This window comes from Carassius gibelio, chromosome A15 (genome assembly GCF_023724105.1).
Source record: "Carassius gibelio isolate Cgi1373 ecotype wild population from Czech Republic chromosome A15, carGib1.2-hapl.c, whole genome shotgun sequence".
Lineage (NCBI taxonomy): Eukaryota > Metazoa > Chordata > Actinopteri > Cypriniformes > Cyprinidae > Carassius > Carassius gibelio.
Genome location: NC_068385.1, coordinates 10,071,260 through 10,085,348, shown reverse-complemented (window position 1 = coordinate 10,085,348; position 14,089 = coordinate 10,071,260). Strand labels below are relative to the sequence as shown.

At 38.1% G+C, this 14,089-nt stretch overlaps 1 protein-coding gene across 3 annotated transcripts in view; it reads left to right on the top strand.

Annotated features, from left to right (window-relative positions):
• Positions 1 to 537: 537 nt before the first annotated feature.
• LOC128029160 (unconventional myosin-Ic) overlaps positions 538 to 14,089 on the top strand; it is a 38,619-nt gene continuing 25,067 nt past the window's right edge. The window contains exons 1-2 of one of the 3 annotated variants that reach the window (XM_052616749.1): positions 538 to 748; positions 848 to 1,026. In XM_052616749.1, the coding sequence (XP_052472709.1) occupies positions 934 to 1,026 (93 nt within the window). In that variant the 5' untranslated portion in view covers positions 538 to 748; positions 848 to 933. Of the gene's footprint in view, positions 749 to 847; positions 1,027 to 3,655; positions 4,034 to 11,261; positions 11,445 to 14,089 lie in introns of those variants that run through there. The other 2 variants (XM_052616751.1, XM_052616752.1) reach the window with 2 other exon arrangements.

The window sequence follows — 14,089 nt, the reverse complement described above, 5'->3', positions numbered from 1 at the left end:
GTGATCACAGCATGCAAGCAAGACAACTAAAGTCAATTAACTGCCATCATATAAAACATTCATAATTCAGGTTTATGTAACTCACTAAATGCTATGCTGATAGAGATCTGTGTCTTTACCCAAATTTAGATCATACAGTGCTCTGGGATGCCAAGGGCACTCTTTCCTGTTGATGCCCAGAAATCATGAATGTCTCAACTAATGTCACAGGTCAGAGGATGTGTGTCTCTGTCATTTCCACTCCAACAAGATATATTTTACAGACACATTCAAAACTGACAATCACATTTTCTGGGAATCATGTATTTAAAAGCACTCAAGACAGACAAGGAAAACTCCCCAGCAAACACCAAACATTCCCCTAACGTTTGCTTATGGTTTTAGAATTAAGAATTAATTTTAATAATTAGACCCCCCCCACCACCACCACCACCACCATGTTATTTCCTTTTACTTGCCATCATTAAACTGCAAAGGAAAGTTACTCCTTTTAGAAGCATGTGCAAGTAATCTGTATCTGATTCAAGTGTGTACAGGGGAAGTGGAGTGGGTTCCTCCGGTGTTTACCCCGGGAATGTCGAGGACAGGATGCTGAAGCCTAGAGGAAACCCTGACGGCAAACCCTCAGCACTCAAAGCAACTCAGCATCAGGAACCTTAAATGATTATGCATATCTGGCTGTGAGACGAGCCTTGGACACCCTCCACACATTTATTGCAACTTGGATTGACGCTCTATTTGGCGACAGGTAAATTCAACAGCACTAAACAACTTGTTATACTTCATCTTTCTCCGTTTGCATCATGTTGTTTATAACTATTGTCCGTCTTTCTCCTGTATCCAACAGAGCAGAAGCAGAAGCATTGTAGCACCCCTCACACAGAGTGACTGCTAGTGAAGAAGGACACTCATACACGTTCAAAGAGACACAACATGATGGAGCTGAGAATCCAGCTGATACCCACGGGAGAAATCATATTGCCTCCAGGGAATAATGGAGAGTCTTGCTGCCAAAGCTTCAATACGGTAAGTCACTTTTGATAAAAGCTTCAGCTAAACAAATTGCTGTTTTAGAATAGGATTAAAAACTAACTTGCATTACTAAATAAACACAACTGCACCCAACAATTTCTTAAGAAATTACTTATTATGATAGCGGTCGGTCAGGATATTTTAGGCTCAACAAAGCATGCCATAAATTTGCATGCCCTGAAACCGAGCCCCTTTAGAATCGTCAATGCTGTATCTTGATTGTCAGCATATGCCTGTTTATAATAAAAGCAACCATTGCAAGTGATAGTATAATGAATATGTGTGGTGTTGATTATGGTTTATAGAATGATTAACCTTTTGAATGAATACCAAACTGTGGTTTTGTTTTTTACAATATTTGATACACTGATAGCCAACTCAGAACTGTATTAGAAATCATCGAAAGCAGAAGTAGGGATGGCTTTTGATATGGAATATATAGTCAATATTTTGTATCTATAAGAGGCTTTTCCATCGACGACATAATGATTTTGAGAAATGGGTATGGATTGCTCCATTTAACAATAATACAGTCCAAGGAATGTGGGTGTATGTTAAAATCTGTAACATGTGCAAGGAAAATTACTTTTAAGTTTGAATGTTTCTTATGGATGGCATAAATGTTACTAGTCTGGTTGGCAAGAAGTAAGAGAGCTCACATCCTTTAACTCTAATATACACTCTTTATTCTTATTTAGTTGGAAAACCGTTCTCTGTGACTTAGTTTGTTCTGTTTGGAGAACTTTCTTCATGGTTCATTTAGTCTAGTGAAATGCTGGAATTTAGCAGATAAAAATCTGTTTTGTTAAATTTTTGCTATGCTTTTTCTAGTTTGAGAACCACTTGAATTTAATGTCCATTTATTAGCTGTTTGAATAGAATGCTACTTGGATCGGGGAATGATACAGAAAATTTGTGAACAGCATAATTTTCCTGACTTTCTGGCAAAGTCATGTTACATGTCACTCGCTGAGTGTGTTTGAGTATGAGTGAGTTTTAGATGGAAAAAGACAGGAAGGTACATTAATAAGAAAGTTTTGGGATGAAAACTGAAAACACTGTACTATTATTAAATAACTGATAATAACTATAATGTCTATTTCCACTCGACCAGTGACAGGAGACATGGACACACCCTTTAGTAAAGCCTCTCGGTCTGACATTTCCTTGTCAACAGGATATACAATCTTTCCTCTCCATTCAGCCGGTGCTTAATGTGCTTAGTGTGCCTAATGTTGGTTTGGTGGTCTGAATGTTGAAGAGCACAAAGGCAGAATCGATCACTCCACCCTCTGGCTACTGCATGACACTGCACTTCACATGGATCATCAGGCATGAGGTCACCTTGACATGTGGGGAATTTAGTTTCAGCAGTGTTCATTGATACAGCAAACTGCCTGACACAGCTTTCTTTTCACAGGGCATGCATCACAGTTTGTGTGGACTGAAAATGAGATGCTCAGAATGAATGGCTGTGATTCTGTGAGTCATGTTGGCTCCTTAATAACATAATGAAATTGGGTCCAATCAATTTAAACTGAAGTAATGGTGGATTTAATCATAATAATTAAAAAAAAATCATTACTTTTAGTAAAATTTAATTATTTTATAATAATAATAATAATAATAATAATTTACTGTCATTGCTGTAGAACAACAAGATTACATTAGAGCATCAATACATTAGTGCAACTTCATAAGTGCATATGCATAGGAATGTAAACAGTGACATAGTAAGGTGCAACATTATCAGCCATAGCACGGTATGTCAAACAGGACAATATGACATTGGTAAGGAATACAGTGTAGAAGGTAGAGAAATAGTAGTAACCAGAAATATCAGTATTGTTGTGTATGCTGCAGCAATGCAAAGTCCAGTTCACAGTTCATGCTAATTTTTGAAGAATGGTGCATAATGGATACAAATTAAGTGGATGAAGAGGGGAGAGGGGAACAGTGTTTATACAGCATAATTTTGACTGCCTGGGGATAGAGGCTGTTGGCCTGAAGGCACCTGTAGCTCCTACCAGAGGGCAACAGGTTGAACAAACTCAAGCCATCATTTCTCATTTTTGTTTTAGCTAGATACTGAAATAACTTTAAAAAATTGGGAAAAACCAATATGGACATTTAAGATTTTTTTAAAATGACAAAACACAGCAAAATTACTAAATCTGAATTGTCACTAGAGGGCGATCAACGCTAGCGTGCTTTCGAGTAACGCCTACCTTCTCTCAAATGCCACATGCTGCTAGTCATCATACCGCAAGATTGATGTATTTGTCAAAATATAGTTATTTTAAACTAAAATTACACATACAAAATAGTCGATTTGTTCTGAATAAGCACGTATGCTTACGAGGAATGTAAAGGTGTGCTGCTATTTAAGCTTTAAAATTAAAAAAATAATCAAATGAATTAAATAGGCGTCTTAATCAAAACGCACTGTACTACATATTCATTAAGATGTTATATTTTTATTGTGATGAAGTGAAAGTTCAGGAAATAACGTTACATGTGATGTTAGTTAGTGGCATTGGTTGGGAACTTCCTGGTACAGCAGCTCTAGTGAGAGAGAGAGAGAACGTGTGTGTGTGTGAGAGAGAGAGAGAGAGAGAGAGAGGGCGGCTGCCGCCGGGTGGTAACATTTGCTTCAAACCATTACTGACTGCATGTTCTATGGCATAGTACTCATCTTAAAATAGAGCGTGACTATCTGTTTTTTTTTAACACATAAATCTCCAGCAGTAAATTTTACTACGTTTGCTTCAGTGTTCTAAGCAACTGTAAAAGCGACTTTTCAGTGTCCCACTGAGGTATAGTACCGTTAACGTTAAATATTGTCGTCGATGTGATTCGCACAGGAGGGACAGGTCAAGATTACGGCTCAAGTTTGAGAACAAGTTTCCCATCACTGCTGGGTCTCTCTTATGTAGTATTACAGTGAGCGACTGGTGCTTTTGGGCGTGGGAGGATTTGAAATCGGCGTGCTTTAATCAAGGTAAGTGCTTGACACGCCATTCATTTCAGTTAGAAACTGAATCAAAGCACAAAGTCAGTTTACGCTTCATGACGTTTGAGTTTTGAATTCAAACCTGCCTATGTGAGGGTCAGTGTGCGGACTGTCAATATAATGTTTCGTTAAGATTGGTTTCTTGGATATTTGAGATGTCCGGTTTTTGAACGAGTCGGATCTTTTCATAAATTTGTTGAAGCAGAAAACCGGACTGAACCAATGAGCGATGAGTGATGATGGTAAGAGTATTTGAACCGAGGAATAAACGATGAATAGTCCAAATAACACAGGTATAAAGTTACGATAAATAATCACTCGTATTAAAGAAATAATAATAAAACATGACCATGTGATTACGTCATAACGTAAAATATTTTTTTGTAACAAACCATTGGAAAGAACTGATTCACGGAAAAGAGTCAGACTTTTAAACACTTTGCTCATAAGTTAGGGAGTTCCCTAAACAGACAGCATTTTAGGGCGTCATAGGCACGTGGCAGCTTACTAGGGTTAAATACACAGCAACTCCCCTCTTATTAATGAAAATACTACTCTGACCTGTTCAGATGTTGATTCAAATGCATGAGGGTTATACAAACAAACCCCCTCTCCAAAGCTTAAAAGTGCAAAACTATGGGCGTCCATTAAGCTCCATTTGTTAGGGAGTGATTTGGGCGGCTTCAGACCACATTTTTTTCAGTATGGAATGACAAGGGGAGTTAAAGGGGACCAGCTGTTAATTATGTCATTCCAAACTCTAAACTTCCGTCAACCCAGATACAATATGAAATCAGCATCACCCTCAGAGGCCAACCTTGTAAACTTGTTGAATGTTTTTTTTTTTTTTTTCACTACACTGTCAGGGTGCATATAAGAGGATGTTTCTTTCACCTGTGCTTCCAGTTGGGCAGCACAGCGCTGATGACATCATAAGGTCGTTGGCAGGTCACGTCCTCAAGTGTCCTCACTCACATCCCCCCTTGTGTATCATTCCCTTTTCCATATGTTGCAAAACGTAACAAAGATGCGCCTGTCAAATGAAATGGATTGCTTACAGTTGGAGATCTATTTTAATTTGCAACAGTGCATGGATTGTGTAAGTAGTATAATTGACAACAATTAGAAGCTGACAGTTGCTTAGGCTTCTATAAACAGATGAATAATGCTATAACAGTCATGCTTAAGGTGTTTGTGCTATGCGTTTTCCAAGAATAGCGTTGTCATTCAGTTCTTAGATAACAACAGTGTGTTTTTCATTTAGAATGGTGGTTTTGCAATGGCAAAACTGATTATGTTAATAGTTCCTCCCCTCAAAAAATGCTCCTTCAGGTTATCTAAGATGTGGATGAGTTTGTCTCTTTATCAGAAGAGTTTTGGAGAAATTACATCTTAGCAGTACTTCTCTTGCTTGCCTGTGGATCTTCTGCAGTGAATGAGTGCCGTCGAAATGAGTTTTGATAAAGCATCACGATAATCCACTTGTGATATGCAAAGATTATAAGCACTGTTTACAAGCGAAAACCATTCTAAACAAATATGTTGGTGGATTTTGATTTGAGAAGACAACAGGCAATGAACCTTTTACTCTTGATATGGCGTTATTATGAACAATTGGCCAGAATTTGGGCATTAAAATGCTTAATGATAGATTTTTTTCTAACAAACAGGCAGCTTTTCATTTCACAAGGCATTAACTGATGGATCTGAGTTTTGTGGATTGCTTGTAGATTATTGTGATGTTTTTATCAGCTGTTTGAATGCTCGTTCTAACGGCACTCATTAACTGCAAAGGATCCATTGGTGAGTAAATGATTTAATGCTAAATTTCTCCAAATCTGTTCTGAGTACATTTTAGGTAAATTTAGCTATTCCTTTAACCCTGGGTTACGCTGTGTCGTCTGTGTCATAGGGAAACACTTTGGGATTCTGGTTTTTGGTCAGAGGCCGGGAGACAGTTTGTACTTGAGCCATTTTCCATCTGTCCCAAGACAATTAAGTTTCTACGTCTGTCAGCAGTGAGCAATATACGTGTGCAGTGTGTCTCTCACTTTTCCATCATGGAAGGAAACATAGTCTGACTTTGTGTAAAACAGAAAATATTTGCTGGATCGACTGTTGAGACTTCTTGTTTAGTCTGTTTCTTTATCTTCCAGTTACTCTCTGTTCATTGTGTTTATGATGATGGTGAGATTGCGGAGGAATATTTGGTTTAGAGCGGGAGGGCTGGTGACATATGTGGCTCTGCAAACCCAGCCGTATCCTCATTGCTGGTCTGTCAACGTGCCCCAGAGAGATCTCAAAGGGGATACACCTGTGTCTGAAACACTCAGAACAGGAAGTTCTCAGGGTTAGCCAACCACATATGAGTCGCTACCCTGCATTTAACTGAAGTTAAGTTTTGCACCGTTTTGAGTGTAAATTTGTTTTATCAGACTATTCATATGAGCTTAACCCTGTTTACTTTGTAATGCATGTTGCTGGTGAATGATTTATTTTGTCTTTGTAATCTTTCAGCAAAATATCCAAGCTCTTCAAGTCCCACACCGCTTTTTGTTCTCATTGAGTATCCTGTTTTAGAAATGTCAAGTTACTGGGTTGTGAACGCCTTTCATGGTGGCTTTAAACATTTAGTCTTTAGCTCATCATTGCAGTCTCTTTCTTCAGTAGATAAAAGCATTCATCGTGTAGCTGTGGTTTGAAATGTTTGCATAGAGAGGAACTGAGTATAAGTGGCAGTAGCCCTGATAGCATATTTGTTTAGTGTGAAATGCCAAGCAGGTTTTAATCTAGTTTTAAGTGTGAGAACTAGATGGAGGTGGAGGGAAGTAACATAGGGTAAGAAAGAGAGTGTGCATTTGTTAAATGTCTTGATGCCCTGCGGTGAGTCATGAGATTGTAGGATCTGCTGTTTTTCTTAATTTAGTTGTGACTCTTCCAACTTGAAATGTCCCATTGAGGGCCCTGACCTAAGACTCTGCTTTGCTCCATATCAGGGAAAAACTGCAAATGCCTGACCAAAACCTTTTATATACAGCTCTAAAACTTTGCTGGATGATTCATTTGAATGGCTTTTCAAAAAACTCTGAAGCACCATGGTACTTTTGAGGTTTAAATGGACGCCTGAACTATCAAGAAAAATGAGGTATATTTGCTTAGCAAAATGTCAGTCAAACATTTTCTCTTATTTTCATAAATTTAGTGGAATGACTGTCATTTGAGATTGCAGATGTGCTTACCTGCTCATATTACTCTTTTGCTGGCTGTGTGGTTTGGCAGCTTAAAATCCTTGCTTCGCTTGGTGACACGCATACACAGACTACTGATTAACCTGATGGTGTGAGATATTCTGTAATTCATCTGGAATCCTTTCAATCAGTCTTACAGTCTGCCACGTTTGACAAGGCCAAACACTGCTACTGGAACTGTGGGATTATTAAAACACTCTGTCATTACATTCCTTTTTACAGAGGTGTACTCTGGGATGAAATTACCGTGGTAATTGCATCTTTTCACCATATCCCCATGTTATTTTACATTGGCCAGCACACATGTTCCACAGGCATGAACAAGTCAAGCGCCTTCCCAAACACGGGCGGCCGATATATCCGGCCGATATTTGTCTTTTTTTTATATATATATATCAGCATCGGCCGATATCAGTGTTTAGTAGCGCCGATTTAAAGTCAGGCATGTCGGCGGCAGCCCCTTGTTATTGGTGTGGTGGAAAGTGCTGCTGCCGCATGTGAAGAACCCCAAGCCAAAGTTGGCAGCTCTCACAAACACTACAGCATGATTGGTTACATGTTGATGACCAGTGTAACCTTTTATTGTTTGGTTGATTTTATTTTAATAATGAGCAGACTGCGATGTAAGTTTGAAATTAGAATGCACTTTAGATGTTCTGTCATTTATACCAAACACAAATGTTGCTTGCTGGTTGCTAGTGTGTTTGCAGCACTACTATTATTTATTTTTTATATATATATTTTTTTATATATATATTTTTCAGTTTAATTGATTTTTATTTATAAAATTGTATTTATTTTATTTAAATGTATATTTAAGTTTACATTTATGTTCCAACAAACTTGAAAAATTCTGCTTGATATATTCTCTAAAACTTTTATGTAAATGATTGACTTATATATATATTACCTGTTTTATATATTTAATACTTGGTCAGTTTATTGATTTGTTTGGTTAACTTTAGATATTTTTATTTTATTTTAATACTGTGTAATACTGCACAAAATTAAGATTCAAGAAATGGTTGAAGTCAGTGCTCAATAAAAGTTTAGAAATGTTGTGCATCCACTTATTATTAGTGTGACATTTTAGCATGCAATTGAAGGGGAAAACTTCAAGATATCGGCCCTAAAAATCGGCAGCACATATGGGCCATCGGCTGCCCCTGACCTATAAGCATCGGCATCTGCTATAGAAAAACCCGTTGATAGAATCACGATACTCTTGAAGCATAAGAATGAAAGCAATTCTGTGTTATCTTGTTCATGGTACCACCCTTCACATGTTAATGTCCACATTCTGTTAACCACTCAGAAGAAGAGTCTTACAGTTCAGTAACGGTCTTTGAAGTGAAAACTTTAAGAGCTGCCTTCCTTTCTCACGATCACATTGAGATCTGTGAGGTTTAACCTTTAGCCAGGCTCTCTGCATGAAGATGAGTTGTGCAATCAAGGCCAGGTGTGGCCTTGCACCAAGACCACAGAACTAGCATTACATGTAGATGTAATCACATTGTCTCGTCTCCATAGTGGTGGTTGGAAAATCCATAATCGGTCCAAAACAATGGTTTTAAAGCAATCAATGGATTTGTCTTTAAACAAATATACATTTGTCACTATGTGCTTACACTATGTACTGTACTGTCATAGTGTTTTATATTAAAGAGTTTAAACTGCATTGAAGTACGTGCCGTTTTCCAGTTGAATTAAATAATGTTTCAGAGGTGTGATGTGGTATCGCTAATTTTATTGCAAAACATATTACTGCAAAAGTATGCAAAATGTGATGCACCTTGAGAAATTTTTTTGCGAGTTTGTATTTAGAGTTAGTTTAACTTAAGGAGTTTGAAGAGTGACAGTTCATAGGCTCTTGCACCTTATTTCTGGGGAGCATGTTTAGGAATTTAATCGTGTGTTGATGTTGCTGATAGTATAGTGTGTGAAACTCAGTCCTGGCATGTTTCAGAGTTGTATCGGCATGCCTACTACACCTCATTTCCCAGACATTGCAGTTGTTTCCAGACGTGGAGTGACTGGGTTAAAAGACAAAAACAAATGATTTAATATGTAAGACATTCAGTTGTAAGCTAAAGGGTCTTGTGTATGTATATATTCCTTAATTGGAAAATAATGGATGTGTGATGTCATTAATATTTGATTTGTTGTCATAGATATTCAGCACATCAGATTCTTCAGTTGTCCTTAAATGCATTTAGAAATAGTTTTAGGGTCACTAATATTTGTATAATTAATACTTTTTTCAACAAGGATCCATTAAATTTATCAAAAGTGACAGCTGTTCTTTTAACTTTAGGTTCATCAGAGAATCATGAACAAAGTATATTAAAAACATATTAGGCAGCACAACTGTTTTCAACATAAAAACATGAATTGTTTTTTGAGCACCAAATCAGCAATATAATTATTTTTGAAGGATCATGTGATACCGAAGACTAGAGAAATCAATTTTGTGACATTTGAAATACTCCAAATAGAAAACAGTTAAGTTTTGAATAATATTTAGATTTGTGTATTTTTTACCAAAGAAATGCAGACTTCTTTCAAAAACAACAAGTCATAAACTCTGTGAACAATGCCCTAAAAAGGCGTTTGATGCCTGAGTACTTAGTTTGACTATTTGTCTAAAATGCCCATCTCTATTATGAGTATGTCTGTAAACACTCCCTATGGGTCAACATTAACACTTGCCTAAGGTTGTTTGTCCTTTTGCCCTTCCTTAAGGGAACTGCTGGTATTTCGTAATTATGGCTGTAATTTTTGGAATGAAGGGGTGTGGCGACTCTGTGCATGAAACTGTCATGTCTGGTGGTCAGCAGGCAGCTGGCCGTTGTGCCAAATGGTCTGGACCTGAACGCTGTGTTTATGTGCACAGATAGGTTATGTGTTAACCTCACCCCATGACTTGCATTTGAGCCGTGCAGGATATAGAAGTGATGTAGTCATGCTCAGTCACAGCTGCGATGTTGTAATAGGGTGTTGTACTTGTAATAAGCCGTCTTGTCCTTTCAGAATTTTCCTAAGGGAGCAAAATATTGTCACAGTGGGATTGCAAAATGTTTGCTTTATCCCATAGCTCTGGTTTATCCTTAGAATTTGAAATAGTGTTTATTGATAAATGCTCAAATTAACCCAATACAGAGAGGGTCCTTAAAATGACTGATTGTTTAAACACGTTTCTCCGAGTGGGACAGTTTGAGGTGAGAGAAGCAACTGTAAGCCGTCGGACTCAACTGATCTACAACTGATCTTTGTGTTTTGCTAGAAACAGTCTGACTGTTGCCGATCGTGGACCTCTGAAGAAGTGGAAAACAATGAAAACAGGAAGACCTGTCATCTGTATTTTGGCAGCATCCTCAAGGATTATGCAAGCCATTTCCAGTGGATGTGGTGTTGAAAATTAAATATCAGCATCTCTAATTGACCACTCAACTGCCTTAACTTATCAGAGGGAAAAAAATATATATATAAAAAAATCTCAGATCAAATCTTAACACGTACTCCGCGTTAGAGCACACTATGTTAGGCATACACCTTATTTTGGTACCGAAATGATGATAAGCTGATATTAGAGAGTTTTTTTACTTGTCATATTGGATTGTCTGGGATATTTAATGCTCATTTATCTTAGGTTTACAATTACATAATATTATAATCTAATAACTTAACTCATAACTTTTTTTATTTATGAATTTTCATTGCACAGTACAGTTTCATTGAAAACAGCTTGTTGGAGGTCAAAGGGAGAAAGTAAGAGGGAGGAGGTGGCAGTGTCATCACTGTTCCATCCTCTATCCGCTCACTCAGTGTTGGATAGAGACAGGAACCCTTGTGGGAACCCCTTGTCCCATGCTCAGCAGCATAGCCTGCCCTTATAAGGCGTTGTGGGTATTCTAAGATCTCAGAGGAGGAGACTTAAAGCCAGAGCGGTTGCCAACCCAGCTGCTGTGTGTGAAAGCAATGGGAGATCCAGCTGGCCATAAGCAGCGCTGCTGTGCGGTTCTTCCAGACCGGACCTGAGAAAAGCAGGGCAGCTTGGAGGGTTGGGTACAGGGCTTCTGCATGAGTAGGATGATTGGAGGTCCTCTGACAAGTACAGTCTTGTCCACTTGTACTTCACTGCAATAACTCTGGTGAGAAATATTAAGGCTGGGATGAAGTAATGCATGTTTTTTTCCTCTCCTCCTCCCTCTTAACCTGTTGGCTGTGGAAGAAGTGGGCGTGTCTCTAGTAGTTCTGGTTCCGCCTCCAAACATGTTGCTCCACCAAGTAGAGCTAGAAAGAGAGCTAGAAAAGTGTGATTGATGTTGTTTCACTGGAGATTTCTTGCCTAAAACATCTTTCACTTCTGTTGGAAAGCATTGATGGATTATTTCTTATGAGTTTTTGCATAATTATATGCAATATACATATTATAAATGGTGTGAAATGTTTTTTGTATAGTGCCGTCAATCTATAAAAAAAAAAAAAAACTAATTAATCGTACAATTATTTCTGAAATTGATCATGATTAATCCCACCTAGCATTAAAGTTTTTAAATAGCCTATTCTTTTATATTGCAATAATTTCAGATTCAATCTTAAAATTAATGCAGAACCTACAGTATAGACAGTATATTTTTAATGGCATCTTTTTTTTTTATGACCGAAGGCAAGTGTCACTGATACCAGCACTACTGATGTTTCTAGGAAATGTTTGTACTAATGTTTTTTTCCCCTTAAATATTTAACCATTGACTAGCCATTCAACTCATATAACAAATAATTACATACACGCACAGTTTTAAGGCAGCTTTAATGACCTTTTTGGTAATTTAATGACTTGACTGATGAGATAACTATGACATTGCATGCTCATAGTTTCTTTTGCGCTTTGATATGAAATTATACAGGCTACAGCGTACGCTGCCACATTTGTGCATGGTATTGAGGATCTGCAAGTGCTGCAAGCACTATATAATGGCTAACAGGACAGAAAAAATCGTTTGGCGTGACATCTCATCTGACCACAGTTCACTGTTGTTCTACTGAAGCTCCCTCGTCACGTGTACCTTTAACTCACTGGTATGACTAGCCCCTTTCGTTCAGTTTAAGATGGAGTGTGTGTCTGAAAAGACTCCTGTTTGATGTGGTCGTAAAGACATTCTGCGTCTAAAATGCAATTCTTGTCCAAAAAAAAAAAGAGAGAGAGACAGAAAGAGCAGTTTTGAGTAGGGTGGTCCAAGCTCCGCCCCTGCATTAGTTGCGTTAAATATTTTTAACGTGTTTAACTAAAAAAATGTATCTAGTTAAAACTAGGTTTTTTTAATGATGTTTTGGACAATATAAATATATTTAGATAATATATAAAATATCTGTAAACATTTTGCGGTTTGGGTTTGAGTGGAAAAAATGTGAATCCTTTTTACATATAAAAACCTGACTCTATGGCTTTTCCTAAGCATCTGAATGATCAATGTGCCATGGACTTGAGCCTGGTTTTGTGTGTTGGAAAGGAAAATTTCTTTTCCAGAAAACACATCAATTGAGCCTCCAGGTTGTCTGGAAATGAGTCCTGTTCGGTGGAGCAAGCAATCACACAACCATGTGAGTTACTGTATGACTCAGAAAGCCCAGATGAAGAAGGGATGAGAGGAAACGAAAGAGATAAAGCAGTGAGCTTCACTTTCTCAGTCAGCAGACAACTTCCTGACTTGCACGTTGCCACAGTGACCTTGTTTAGTGATATCACAACATTGATTACTACATCGTAGTGTGACAGTGATGGGTTTCCCCCCCTTCACCTCTCGCTCTTTCTCTTGTTGTCCCCAGTCCTGTGCTGACTGTTAAACGCCCACATTACATTCTTCTGTTCTGACATCACACACTCTCAGCTTTCATCTCTATCATACACCACCCTCCCTCATGTACTTCCTTTCAAATATCATGTCTCATGGGTGTCCCATTTGTCCCTTTCTTAGTTTTGTTTCTCTGAATGTCTCTGCTTCCCTCTCCAGGTCTTATACATGTGAAATTGTTCCAGTATATTCAGAAACCGGCCCTCATCTCATTCCCATCTTCCACTTCCCATGATGCTTTGGGCCTTTTCCCAGTGTCAGGCTTTTCTCACCATTCCCATTGCTCAAGGCTCTGACACATTAGTAAACAAAGACGGACTTATTTTCGTTGTGTTCTATTTGCTGTGTAACCATATTCACAGGGATCATCTTAAAGGGACAGTTAATCCGAAATGTTTCCCTAATGTTGATTCAAACACGTATGACTTTCTTTCCTGCGTAGAACACAAAGTGCTTTTCTGAAGAAAATTCTGGTGTGAATGGAAACCTGCACTTGAAAACGAAAATCACAATAACAAATACAAAAAGTGAAAGGAGAAACACAAAACGGCAAAAAAACAGCCTTCTAGAGGTGAAAAGTTCCTGTAATTGTCAACTAGAATAGAGAAGGAAGTATGGTTTAAATTCTAACTCTACTATTTAAACCCAACAAGAAGAGGGTTTTAAAGTTCATTCATTACACTCAGAATCTCCTTTCTGTCTTTTCTTAACCTTAACACACTGGCCAGAGGATTCATTTTGTTGAAGAATTACAAAGCAGTCATAGCTCATAGCTTTGATCTCTGGTCCCTCTGTACCATCCTCTGCCCAGCACAACAGTTTCTACAAATAGACCTGTCCTGGTGTGAGAGTATAAATAGGCCTGTGACCGAGTAGGCGGGGAGAAGAAGGGAGGGGCAGAGAAAGAGAAAAAGAGAAGTGGAGGAGGTGGGAACGGATTG